Source organism: Eutrema salsugineum, unplaced genomic scaffold (assembly GCF_000478725.1).
Source record: "Eutrema salsugineum unplaced genomic scaffold, Eutsalg1_0 scaffold_5, whole genome shotgun sequence".
Taxonomy (NCBI): Eukaryota; Viridiplantae; Streptophyta; class Magnoliopsida; order Brassicales; family Brassicaceae; genus Eutrema; species Eutrema salsugineum.
In genome coordinates this window covers 14,211,940-14,223,952 of record NW_006256612.1, presented here as the reverse complement: position 1 = coordinate 14,223,952, position 12,013 = coordinate 14,211,940, and the positions used below count along the sequence as shown (strand labels likewise).

The 12,013-nt window shown below is 41.3% G+C and overlaps 4 protein-coding genes across 7 annotated transcripts; 2 read left to right on the top strand and 2 right to left on the bottom strand.

Moving 5' to 3' along the window:
* Positions 1-24: 24 nt before the first annotated feature.
* LOC18994376 (probable sucrose-phosphate synthase 3) lies at positions 25-4,452 on the bottom strand. Its single transcript, XM_006418018.2, has 11 exons — positions 3,956-4,452; positions 3,636-3,868; positions 3,492-3,555; positions 2,721-3,422; positions 2,503-2,637; positions 2,284-2,415; positions 1,949-2,179; positions 1,783-1,845; positions 758-1,696; positions 553-680; positions 25-474 (listed from the first exon to the last, which is right to left on the bottom strand). Exons 1-11 carry the CDS (start codon positions 4,250-4,252, stop codon positions 198-200), a joined length of 3,201 nt encoding a protein of 1,066 aa, XP_006418081.1. The 5' UTR covers positions 4,253-4,452; the 3' UTR covers positions 25-197.
* Positions 4,453-4,823: 371 nt separating this feature from the next.
* Positions 4,824-7,430, bottom strand: LOC18994375 (lysine-rich arabinogalactan protein 19). 2 transcript variants are annotated; one of them, XM_006418017.2, is made up of 7 exons: positions 6,832-7,430; positions 6,249-6,301; positions 6,091-6,133; positions 5,899-5,976; positions 5,547-5,657; positions 5,340-5,419; positions 4,824-5,155 (listed from the first exon to the last, which is right to left on the bottom strand). In XM_006418017.2, the coding sequence occupies exons 1-7, from the start codon at positions 7,384-7,386 to the stop codon at positions 5,059-5,061; spliced, it is 1,017 nt and encodes a 338-aa protein (XP_006418080.2). In that variant the 5' UTR covers positions 7,387-7,430; the 3' UTR covers positions 4,824-5,058. The 2 variants fall into 2 exon arrangements, with proteins under 2 accessions (XP_006418080.2, XP_024008577.1); XM_024152809.1 differs by having other exon boundaries at positions 6,091-6,130.
* Positions 7,431-7,596: 166 nt separating this feature from the next.
* Positions 7,597-9,513, top strand: LOC112084067 (protein TIC 20-I, chloroplastic). Its single transcript, XM_024152546.1, has 3 exons — positions 7,597-7,728; positions 8,356-8,562; positions 8,747-9,513. Exons 2-3 carry the CDS (start codon positions 8,373-8,375, stop codon positions 9,382-9,384), a joined length of 828 nt encoding a protein of 275 aa, XP_024008314.1. The 5' UTR covers positions 7,597-7,728; positions 8,356-8,372; the 3' UTR covers positions 9,385-9,513.
* Positions 9,514-9,752: 239 nt separating this feature from the next.
* On the top strand, positions 9,753-11,765 carry LOC18994373 (box C/D snoRNA protein 1). Of its 3 annotated transcripts, none has more exons than XM_024152545.1 (6): positions 9,753-9,992; positions 10,199-10,430; positions 10,570-10,638; positions 10,748-10,880; positions 10,981-11,437; positions 11,546-11,765. In XM_024152545.1, the coding sequence occupies exons 1-6, from the start codon at positions 9,806-9,808 to the stop codon at positions 11,563-11,565; spliced, it is 1,098 nt and encodes a 365-aa protein (XP_024008313.1). In that variant the 5' UTR covers positions 9,753-9,805; the 3' UTR covers positions 11,566-11,765. The 3 variants fall into 3 exon arrangements, with proteins under 3 accessions (XP_024008313.1, XP_024008312.1, XP_024008311.1); XM_024152544.1 differs by having other exon boundaries at positions 11,516-11,765; XM_024152543.1 differs by having other exon boundaries at positions 10,981-11,765.
* Positions 11,766-12,013: the final 248 nt, after the last annotated feature.

The following is a 12,013-nucleotide window of genomic DNA, read 5'->3' as shown; positions in this document are numbered from 1 at the left end:
GCAATTTGTTTCTTGTTTCTCGGATTAGAATAATTGTTAACTCCTACGAATGACACTTCATAGTTTGTAACTTATTTATTTTACAAATTCCTATTAAATCATAATATCTGATCGACCAAAATACCAAAAAAGTAGTAAAAAAAAAAAATCAATTTACAAGGCCGAATCGGCGACTGGATGTTAGTTGAAATGTAGAATCAGGCGGGGGCTTTGGAGAGCTGCTTCAAAACGTCGGTTATCTCATTAACCGGTGAGCCAGCCTTGAGAAAACCGATAAAAGGGCTTTCTGATGGAACGATGTCGTCTCGAAGGTCAGTTGACCGCAGAAGAGCATCAGAGCCCAAAGTCACAAGCCCCTTGACGATCACCGTCTTGTGTGTGCCGGAGATCAGTTCCTCGTAGTCCGTATCGCCGCGTTCTCCGACCACCACGTACATGTTCGCCACGTTGAGCCTCCACCGCACGAACAAGTATCTGCCACCGCAAACATTAGTACAGAGAGACAGATTCACAGATATACAAATAATGGTGCGTTTTCACAAAAAGTAAAACCTAAGAGCTTGAGATCGAGAAGCAAGAAGAGGAACGATCTGCAATCTTGTTGAATTCCGACAGTACATCGGATGGCAACGAAGACCTCTTAGACGTAACTTCTGGCGCAAGTCATCAACTCTCATCACCTGTAGAAACCCTAATTAGATACCGTATTAACAATCAGTTTCAGCGGTAAGTAACGACACGGAAACAGAACTTTTACCTTGGAACGGTCTTTGATCAAATACGCAACGCAATGCGCATTGCTCGATGGCTGATCCTCCTGGATAAGACTCGGAGAGCCCTTGTTCCTAGCTTCTCCACCGACCGAGGTTGTGTTCATCAGTTTCCACACAGTGTTCTTAAGTCCTTCATTGCCCCACCGGTAATCGATGTGCGAGGCATAGTCAGGATCCGGAAGAAGCTTCCCGTCTTCCACTCCTGGATAATACACTTCGCTCCCGCTGCTGCATATCAACGTGTCGAACTCGCTCGCCTGAATCTTGGCAGACTTGAAGAAGCGAGTCAATTCATCAAGCGGCATCGAAGTGGATACTGCGAAACCAGAGTTCTTAGCCATCTGAGGATCCGATCGCACGGCTTTGATGATATTCTGAATCATCGGAACCATAGCCTTTTCATCTGGCTCTCCTTCGTCGTTGTAGCAATCAACCGCTAAAACTATCAGCCGTTCACGTCGCCTCAAAACCGGATACTTGCTTCCCAAGTTATCAACTTGCTTCTTCCCCTGTAATTCTGGTGGTTTAGTCTTTGTTTCTGGTTTCCTCATCCGGCTCATGATCTGCTTAACAGGATCAGCAGCATTTGGGTCAAGAGACCCGTTCCACGACGGTTTGTCTCCATCCACTGATAGCCGCAGAGACATGTCCTGAACGTCTTTAAGCGAGTCGTTTAGTGAAAACTCATCGTCTTGAGCCGCCACTTCGTCTGCATCCGTCTGCCACTGCGGATGTCTCATCCGGCACGCGGCTACACGTGTCAGGTAAGTCCGGCAATGCTCTGGCCATGAAAACAGGTGAATGTTCTTCCAACCGTTTATCCTGCACTCGTTCCATAGATTCTTCTCCGATACCAGCTTCAACAACGCGTTGGCTATGGCTTCTTGATCATGTGGATCCACAAGCAAACCGTTGTGCAATGCCTGAAATATTTATACATGAGAAAAAAAAGAAAAAAGTATTACCAATCTAATTAAAATGGATTCCAGTTTCAGGACACTTGGCTTACACGATGTATATCGACCGGTCCACCATTCTTTGTTGCCACAATTGGAAGTCCGTGAGCCGCAGCCTGCATTTTTCAGATTTTGGTTAATCCGGTTTGGTTTGTTTTCCTCTTTATTCCCCAAGGACTATATACATGTATATGCACACCAATGAGGGAGAATTGTAACCTCAATGAGTGTAAGGCCAAAAGGCTCAACCAAAGCTGGGTTTATGAAAACGCCCTTTGTATTTGCAGCAAGTCGGTATATGTCAGGAACATCAGACTGTTTATGATGCTTAGGATACGCAACAAACCCGTAAAGATCGTACTTGTCTATGAGTTTCAAGACGGTTGTAAGAACGCTTGCGTTTCCAGACGACATCTCATCTATATCATCTCTATTTCCCATAATCAAAGTCTAGCAAAAACAGAGCCAAAAAAAAACTTTAGAAACAGAGGATTCTTGTGTTTCTTGCCGTTAAATTTCTGCCTGAATCGAAAAAAAAATATATTAGTAGTTACGAGATTAGCTAGCTCCCGTAGAGGTCGACATTCTCCAAAGGCTTTCAAAAGAGTAGTTATATTCTTCTTTGGATCTGGTCTAGATAATGCCAAGATCATCGGTTTGTGAGGATTTGTGAAAAATCTCATAACCTGTCAAATTCACGCAATGAAACAACAAACACAATCCGGAAAGCAAAACTCGAAAGAAGATAGTGAAAGCTGCTTAGAAAAACTCACTTCAGACCATATAGTTGGAACCGCTTTAGGAGAAGATCCCTCGGTTCCTCCTACTAAGGAAGCTAAGTCTCCATCTCCCTCAGGTGTATCTTCTTGAACCACAACGTTTGTGAAATCCATTCCCGGAGGAATAACCTGCGCAAAAAAGACTCACTCACTCTAAACTTCATAGCCATAATTAGATGTTTCCAAGCCGGTTAGTTTTTGGAGTAACTTACCGCCATTCTTGGCATGTACCTTCCGTGACAATTAACACCGCGTCTAGCACGAGCTCTCAAGACTTTCTCGAGCTTAACATCGAACCCATCATAAAGTCCCCACTGCTCATCAATCTCCTGCCTCGTGCTCGTTATAACAAGCTCTGCAGCATCCAGAGAAAGCTCTTCAGCTTCAATCCTCCTCTTGATCTTATACGTGGAGTTTATATCCTCCTTTGATTGCCTCCCTTGTTTCAAAAGCTGCTCAAGCTTGTTCCTTCCCAGAGAATGACCCGTCAAGACCATTGGAACATTCAACGCACCAGAAAGCAGAGCGGCACTATCCCCTGCATCCGCGTAATGACCGTGAATCACATATGGCCACACGGGCTTCCCGTTCCCAATCTGTTCTCCCAAAACTTTTGACATGTTTAGGATGTGAGCTAAGGCTCCATCAACGAACTCTTGGATATAAGGCCAGAGAATCTCTTTTCTCAAGTACTTATCCCTTGGACCAAACGGTATCCTAATGATATAAGCTCCACTGCTTTCTCCGGTTTCATCGCCATCACAATCTTCAGCAGAAGCAGTGGTTAGCATCTCCGTTGGCTCTGCGTAGCTCCAATCAACTTCAGATGAGCATATCTGGCGAGTAAACAGATCTACTCTGTATACACCGGGCATTCTCGCTAAAGCTCGAGCTAGCTCCACAACATATTTCACCTGATAATTCAAAAGAGAGTTAAAACCCGAGATTCTGTAGCATTATTGAAAACTTGGGACACAATGTACCTGTCCACCGGTATCAGAATCGCTACCAAGCTCCATGTTTTCCCCACGAACCAGCCCGTGCAAACTGATAAAAAATTAACAGACTATCTTTATCTACGTACAAACCAATCAATGGGAAGCAGGAAGAGGAACAGAGAAGAGTACCTGATGAGGACAACGTAAAGGCGATTCTCCTTTTTATCATCAGACCAGACTTCGACATTGGATAAATTGCGTTGCAGGTGTCTTCTAGGTGTCTCCGGTTGAATAATATCTCCAACACCGTCTCCTTTCTCTCCTTCTGATAAATCCTCTGACAAATCCTCTGTCGCATCTCTTCTTCCTTGTTCCCTTTCCAATCTCCTGTTCGCTACTCGCTGCGAATCTTCCCATTCTAACTGTATATCATATTATATCATTGCATAACAACATCAACATAAAGTCGAGAAGCGAATTGATCTAAAAAAGAAATGGGGTACAAGAACCTGCTTCTTCTTGCGAGTGAGGTGCCAGATTCTCCAGCACATGTTCTCTAAGCGAGAGTTGCGTTCACGGGAATTGCGAGTGGCGACGACTTTGATCCAAGTCCGATGAAGATCGGTCTCATCGACTCCGGTCACGACTTCCTCCACAAAGTATTTAGTGGGGTTGAAATATTGTCCTTCTCCTCCGTCTCTCAGATTCAGAGCCGCTTGAGGTTTCTGCTGTTGTTCTTCAATCCCCTGAGCTTGGCTATCAAGAATCGCCTCCAAATACCCATTTATCCACTCGTTCCCCGCCATTCTTCTGACGGTTTCCTCTGATTCCTGAGAATTTCTTTTTATAATTCTTGAGGAAATTACAATCTGAGAGCTGAGCTGCGATCGGACTCTTCTTTCTTGGAGAGAGTGAGAAACTGAAAAAGTTGGGTTAGTGTGAAAGAAACAGAGTGCTGAAAGCGAAAAAGTGTAAACATTCGAGACAAAGAGTGAAAGGTGATGAGGGAAAAATAAGATTTTTTTTTTTGGGTAAAGCTGACAATTTTACAGAAATGGCGGATATAACGTGAAGAGATCGGCAAAAAGAAAAGAAAAGAAAAAAAAATTTTGGCGGTGGAGCGTGAAACGTATACGTGACGTGGCATTTGTAACTGAAACAGAGAGAAATTAGGACAGTTTGTTCTTTCTCTGTCCGCTTCCCCATGCGCCTCTGTCTCGTTCTATTAGTGACTTCCTCTACTTACTAATCTCAACTTTTATCGGGTAAATTAGGTAAATGACGATGCTTAGCTAAATCTTTGCTTATCTTAGTAGGATCTAAATTTGTTTGAGTACTTTGTTTGACATACCAAGTTCAAACCAAGATTATCTTAATAGCGTTCAAATTTGATCCGTGGGATTTACACACACACACAAAAAAAGAGAACAAATCAATTAGCAAATGCAAATAAAAAGATATCCAATCTAAAAACAAATGGAACACTCTAGTCCTACTAATCTATCGGGAGAGAAAGAAGAAGTAGAACACAGCTACACGTACGGTACGTGGTCTTATGCTAAGCTTAACAACAGTCATATAAAAGCTAAGTCCTAACAAAACTTTATCCCTTTCAATCGTTCTTCATGCATTGCTCTCCGGATTGTGGTAGAAGAAGAGCCAATCTTGCTTTGTACCTCGCAATCTTCCTCAACCGTTCTTCTCTTAATCTGTAACCAAATAAACCCAGTTTTCTTCGATTACCAAAATGTTCTGCTAGATTGCTTTGATTTATCAGAAAACAACCCCACAAATCTTGCAGGGAAGTTTTCCGCTCGGTGAATCTAGTTTAGATGCTATACAGGATTTGAGACGAGGAGAGTATAAAAGAGAGAGAACTATTGTGGAACTTACCGTGCACGGACCTTCTTAGCTCGTTCGATGTGTCTTTTCAAAAGATCCTTCTCTGATAATTGCTTCACGGATTCCTCGTCCTGAGTGAGATTACCCAAAGAAAAGAGTTGAGTCAAACATCACTTTATAACTGTTCAAGAGTTGAGAGACTAATGTGTTCCGTTCTGCTCAGAGAGAATCTATGGTTCTTGAAGAGAATACACAAACCTCTTTGTCTTCATCAGTTGGTTCCTCAGCTGCATCATTTGGCACACTTGCTTCCATAGTATCCACAGGTAATGGCTTTGGTAAAGGTTTCATTGTATCGCTCCTTTGCGACTGTCAACAGAGAAACCGCAAGTTAGATTAGTCCCACATTTGGTTACGCTGGAGAGATTGAAACTGCACTATTCCATTATAAAAACGGAATATGATATCTTAAAGTTTGCTTCTGGATCAAAACCCCAACAAAACAAGATCCCAAAACTACAACCCCTGAATCCTTACGTCAAGTGGTGACATTTAAGAAAGTGAGCTTCTCGCATTATACTAAAACAGAATAACATAAAGTGATGCGAACCTGGATTCCTTCATGAGCACCATTTCTCAACCACGATCGTCCAAGTGAATAAAGAGAAGCTCCATCAGTGATTCTAACCTGGACAAAAAATATGATAAGTATCACAATCTGAACTTAACCAATGTCTTTTCCACGTTGTCAATCTAGGCAGTTCAAAAGAAAACGAAAAACATAGATAAGGAGTAGGCTTACCTTTCTCCCTCTAACAAGGACAAGCGCCGAATCACGCCTTCTACTAACGTGGAAAAAATAACACAGCAAGGTAGGTAAGTTGCTCGAACAGGTTTCCTTATATACGCTTAGTGAAACAAAAACAAAGATATCATCGAGGTGGAAAATTTAATGTTCACCTGGCATTTTTATTCCTGCTAGTGTCTAGAATTGATGTTGGCGGAGGGGCAACCTGCGTACCAAAATTAACAAAAACTGAGAAAATGTGACAAGGGCAAGAGCAAAAACCAAAGTAATATGCTCAAGGCTGCATAATAAGATCCAAACAGCTTAACACTTGCTGAGATATAAAAGGAGTTGTAATGCTTCCTCATTCCATAAAAAGCGAAACTATGAGACGAAAGTAGAATCAAAATAATGATCACATAGCAGGACAAAGAATCTAAAATAGAAAGATAATTAGATCCACAACATATTAAAGAAATGTACCAATCTTTCATATCTTTAATCAAAAGGTAAAATTTTTGTGATATATACCAATTAAAGAATGCTGATAGAACGCAAAAGTAAATAAAAATACGTGCATTAGGTCGAACGAGAAGCAACTATGATTCTCCCTCGGAGTAAGAATCCAGTCAAGAAGACTTGGATCCAAAATTGCCAACCAAAATTGCCAAGAAAATCTATATCATCCTGGAATAAACTGAAACCAAATTTGAGTAATTAACGAACTGCACGAAACAAAGTTAACAGAAACCTCACCCGCGGTTGCAAAAAGTGAGGAATTCCTCTCATGGGACCCGACCCGACAGGAGAACCCGAAACGGGGTGAGGAAGCTGATGAATCTGAGGATTTCTAGCTCTCATGAACTGCATCATGGATTCCATTTGATTAGGCCCAAATTGTCGATGATTGTAAGGGCGAGGAGGGTATCCAATCTGATTAGCAGCCGCTACGGAAGGATCAGCAGAAAGCGGCGAACTCAACCTGACGGGTCGGGTCGAAAACCCTCGACTCGGAGGAGCAAACGGGTACAGAACAGTAGACGGGTCTTGATGATGAAGCTGGTGAGGCGTATGTGGGCGTCGGTTTGGGATTGGCTGTGCGTAGACGTTGTTTTGAGCTTGTGGAAACTGATTAGGATGGTGAAGCGGAGCTATGGCTCTATAAGGCGGTGGCGGTGGCGACGGAGCGGGAGGTGGCTGAGACGGCTGTGTTCTTACAATGTCTGCTGATGTTGCCGGAGTTTCCGATGTGGTGGTGAGAGATGGATTCACCGTCATAGTTGCGGAGGAGTTGGGATCCGGAGTCGACATTCCGACGGCGGAAGGAATTTGACGTTCAGATTAATTTCTGAGGGAAACAGTAAAAAAGAAAGAAAGTTTCAAATCTGGTCAAGGTTTAATATTCCCCGAACCCTCTAGCTCATTTGGAGGTTTTTGTGTTTTGGGCCGGTCTGGGCCTCAGGGTATTAATGTAATTATACTATAACGAAAGGCAAAGCTAGAAAATAAAATTTCCCGAGTGTTTTTTTTCTTTTTCTTTTGGGAGAGTGAAGGAGGATAGGATTCAGAGAGGATGAAGATTAGATGAATGCACTGTAAACCCTACTCTTCTTCTACCTCCAGCTTTGATTGTGATAACCTCGGTTTTTGAAGGTTCGTAACTTCTTCCCTATAAATGATTTCATGGGCTGCAGAATTTTTTTCCCGATTTTGTTTGCTTGTGTTTGCCTTTCTGAATTCTCATTCGTCCAAGAGCTGGGTATGTCCTAGCTTGTCTTGAGCAATCTATGGGGTAAAAATAGGAATGCGATTCTTTCTGGTGGTTGATTAAAATAATGAAATTTTCATTTTCGTTTTCTGTGTACTTTCGGAGATTCAGATTGTAAATGGCGATTGAGAAGCTTCAAAATATGTAAGAGAACTATATCAACTGTTACAGTATTATGAGGCGTTTATTGTTCTCGGTACAAGTCCGATTTCATTGCTAGGCCTGATAAAAGAAAAAGAAAAAGAAGGATTAAACTTTTCAGCTTCATTGCTGTTTTTTCTTTAGTGAGTGAAGATGAATAGAAGTGAACAAAGCTATATGAGTTTAGTTGTTAAGAAACGAGGAAAGTGCTGGAAAATCTGTTTTTGGGAATCGAATTAACTGGAATCCTTCGGCATTTTTTTTGTTCATTGGATGATATTTTGTTTGTCTTTACAGTCTTCTTCTGATTCCCATTTTTTATTTGGTGAAAATTAAAATTTTTTAATTTGTGTGACCTGATTTTCCTATAGGTAGTTAGTTTGTAAAAATGATGCTAAGTGGATGCAGCACGCCAAGTGCACATGTTCTAACGAGTTCTCGGGGATTCAAGTCATCATCATACAGAGCTGCATCAGGACGGACTCAACATTATCTTGCTCCAAGTCCATTGTCTCTCATTAAGAACTCTTTGCGATCACCTTTACCATTTAGTGAGCTTCAACTCAGAGTCCCAAGAGGCATGCAAATTTTCTTCTACTCATATGGCTCCAAACACTTGATATCATATATCTTTGTCATAAATTATTGCTCTAGATGATGATGTTCTTATCAAGTTTCTAAAACTAGGATAAGTGACTTTGGTGTTTCAAAGTTCCTGCTTTTGTTTATCTCGACTCAATCATCCATCCTTCCTAATTTCAGGTGTGCCTCTTTCATATCTCTCAGCCTCGTCTTCCCGGCTTCTGAATGGGGAACAAGGTAGTCTGTATGGTGCATTACCCGTGTTACCCGTCCGCAGAAAAGCCCTTGTGGTCCCAAGAGCATCAAAAGATGTACCGTCCAGTTTCCGATTTCCTCCAATGACGAAAAAGCCACAATGGTGGTGGAGAACTTTGGCATGCCTGCCTTACCTGATGCCACTGCACGAAACTTGGATGTACGCAGAAACCGCTTACCATCTCCACCCGTTTCTAGAGGATTTCGAGTTCTTAACCTACCCATTTCTAGGCGCCATCGGGAGGTTGCCGAGCTGGTTCCTAATGGCATACTTCTTTGTAGCGTATCTTGGGGTAGTACGGAGAAAAGAATGGCCTCACTTCTTCAGGTTCCATGTAGTGATGGGTATGCTGCTTGAAATCGCTCTACAGGTGATAGGAACCGTCAGCAAGTGGATGCCTCTTGGAGTCTATTGGGGTAAGTTTGGAATGCATTTCTGGACAGCTGTTGCGTTTGCGTATCTGTTTACCGTCCTTGAGAGCATAAGGTGTGCACTTGCGGGTATGTACGCAGACATCCCATTTGTCTGTGATGCTGCCTATATTCAGATTCCCTACGACTAATTACAAGCAAGGAATTGCAGCAGCATTAGATCGTTGTTAAAAATATATCTTTGTTAGTCCTTTTGTGTTGTAACAATGTCTATTTTTGAATGACAGTTTTCTGTTTCTAATATGTCATCATTTCATGAACTCAGCGGGCAAAGTTTCAAACTTTAGAACATGCATTTTGGCTATGACACCACAAATCTTCGAATCAATTATAAAAAATTATAAACCTGCGAATCAATTTAACTAAGAAAAAGTATGGGATGTATGTTGAAAGCAATTATAAGTAGGGGACTAAAATGTAAATTTGAAAACATACGAAATTTTTGTTTTTTTTTTGGTTCTTGTCAAAACGAAATTATTTAAACCCTAATAACGTCTCCCACCTCCAAAACCTTTACGAGGACCACGACGGCCAACGACGGCCAAAAAAAGAATGGAGAAATCGGTATGCGAGGAGTGCAAGCAGAATCCTTGGAAGTACAAATGTCCAGGCTGCTCAATTCGATCGTGTGGACTTGCTTGTGTGAAAGCCCACAAGCAGCGAACAGGTTGTACTGGCAAAAGGAAGGCCACCGATTTCGTTCCCCTCTCTCAGTTCGACGATAATCTCCTTCTCTCTGGTATACTTTTCTCTTGTATTGTTGAATTTTGTTTATTTGGATTTTCGATTGTTCAAAAAAAACTCTTAAATTTTCACACTTACAAAAAAAACAAGTTTTTGTTTGATTTGATTTTTTGATCTGCTGTATGTTTTTTAACAGTTCGTTTGGTTGACTTGATATGTTCTGTTTAAGTATTGATGAAAACTTTCTTTTTCTCAAATTAGACTACAATATGCTTGAGGAAACAAAAAGAGTGGCCGAGTCTGCTCAGAGAATGAGAAATCAGCTATGCGAGTACCCTTATTCTTTTAATTTACCCTTCTCTCTTCAGAGATCTCTTTTGAAGAGATCTCTTCAGAGACTTCGATTTGAAGCTCAGAACCGCAGAACAACGCTATGGTTTCTCCCTAGTGGAATGTTGAAGAGGGAAAATAATCGGACTCGATTTGATAATAGGTAATCGTTTTACTCTAGGATTGAGCATTACATTAGTCACTGTAATTGTTCTTGATCTTCTCTGTAAAGAAAGATGCTTTAACTGAACTGATTCTTTAGCCTTAGTATTGACCAACCTGTAACTTGGTTCTTGCTTCAGGAGAAAGTGCATCTCCTGGACAATTGAGTGGCGATTCCACTCTACAGATGTGGTTCTTGTTGACCATGGGTTAGTAGTAATCTTCTGGACTGACAATTGCTTATTTGTATTTTTATTGAGACACTTGGTCTTGTTCATTGGTCTGTCTCTCTATTAACACTCAATCCATCCATCCCAGAGTTGGAGAAGATACAAACCTTTGCTCTGTGATTAAGAATCATCTTAAGCCCGGCCCTTGGATTCACAAGCTCAAACCTTTTTGCGATGTGGATCTTGATTCTCTCAAACTTTTTATCCGCAAATACCCAAAGGTTTAGTTTTTGTTACCACTATCATTTTCGTCTCTGTTGGTTGCGCATTGTTCTGCTCGTCTATGCTTTACTCTAAATTACTTTTTGCTCATGGTCGCAGGGTGCTAAGGCTCCTTTCAAGGAGCTGGACATCAAAGCTCCTCTGAGGCAACAGCTTGCCAACGTAGCTATCTTAGAGTACCCGGTGATTCATGTATATCTACCTTCACAGAGCTATGACTTTAAAGTTATCAACCATGTAAACACCACACCTAATCCTAGTGGCTCCTTATACGATGATGGTCACGCAAGTACACAAGGTATAACCTTTCGAGAAGAGAAAGTAGGAGAAGAAGACGACATCGACTCCTTCGAGCCAGTGGTTCTTGATCTCATGAAACAAATGAACTACAACCCGTGTCAGCGAGCCAGCAAGGTTGAGGGCGCGGTTACCGACAGTTCACATCCTCAGGTTGATGATCCGACAGAACAAGGCGATGATGCCGGTAACATGGAGCTCGAGTTTGACCAAGGGTTGATAGACACATACGCTGATCTTTTCGCGGAGATGAACCCAGGTGATTATTTCAACTTTGAATGTGAATTTGCAAAAGGATTTGATTCAGATGATGATAACTGCCATCTCCAAAATCTAGCTACTGATTTCAACATTGATGAACTAGAAGAAGGGGAAATCGTAGAATGATGATGGGTCGTTTCGGCTCTCGATTAAACTCAAACCGAAACCACTACAGAGGCTTCTTATACTAAGCCCTGAGACATCTCAGGAGTTAGATATCCCTCAGTTTCATGAAGAAACACTATAAGAGCTGACCGGATAATGTATGTTATACAGTTTGATTCAGAACACAGATATTTACATGGGAAACACGATTCTTATTTCTATAATATGTTATAAATTTTTTGATATAGATATAATTAGATATACCTCTTTATTATATGATTTGAAAAGAATTTTAGTTTATTCAAAGCCGTGCACAACAAATAAAGCCACTCGAATACCGTTCACACCAAAAGAGCTCAAATAATATATGAAAAGACCCTTCCATGAGTAGCATCATCTATACCTTTATATTGGGACGTCACTAAAATTAATTCAAAAGAGATATCATAACAAAACAAAAGTAAAGAAA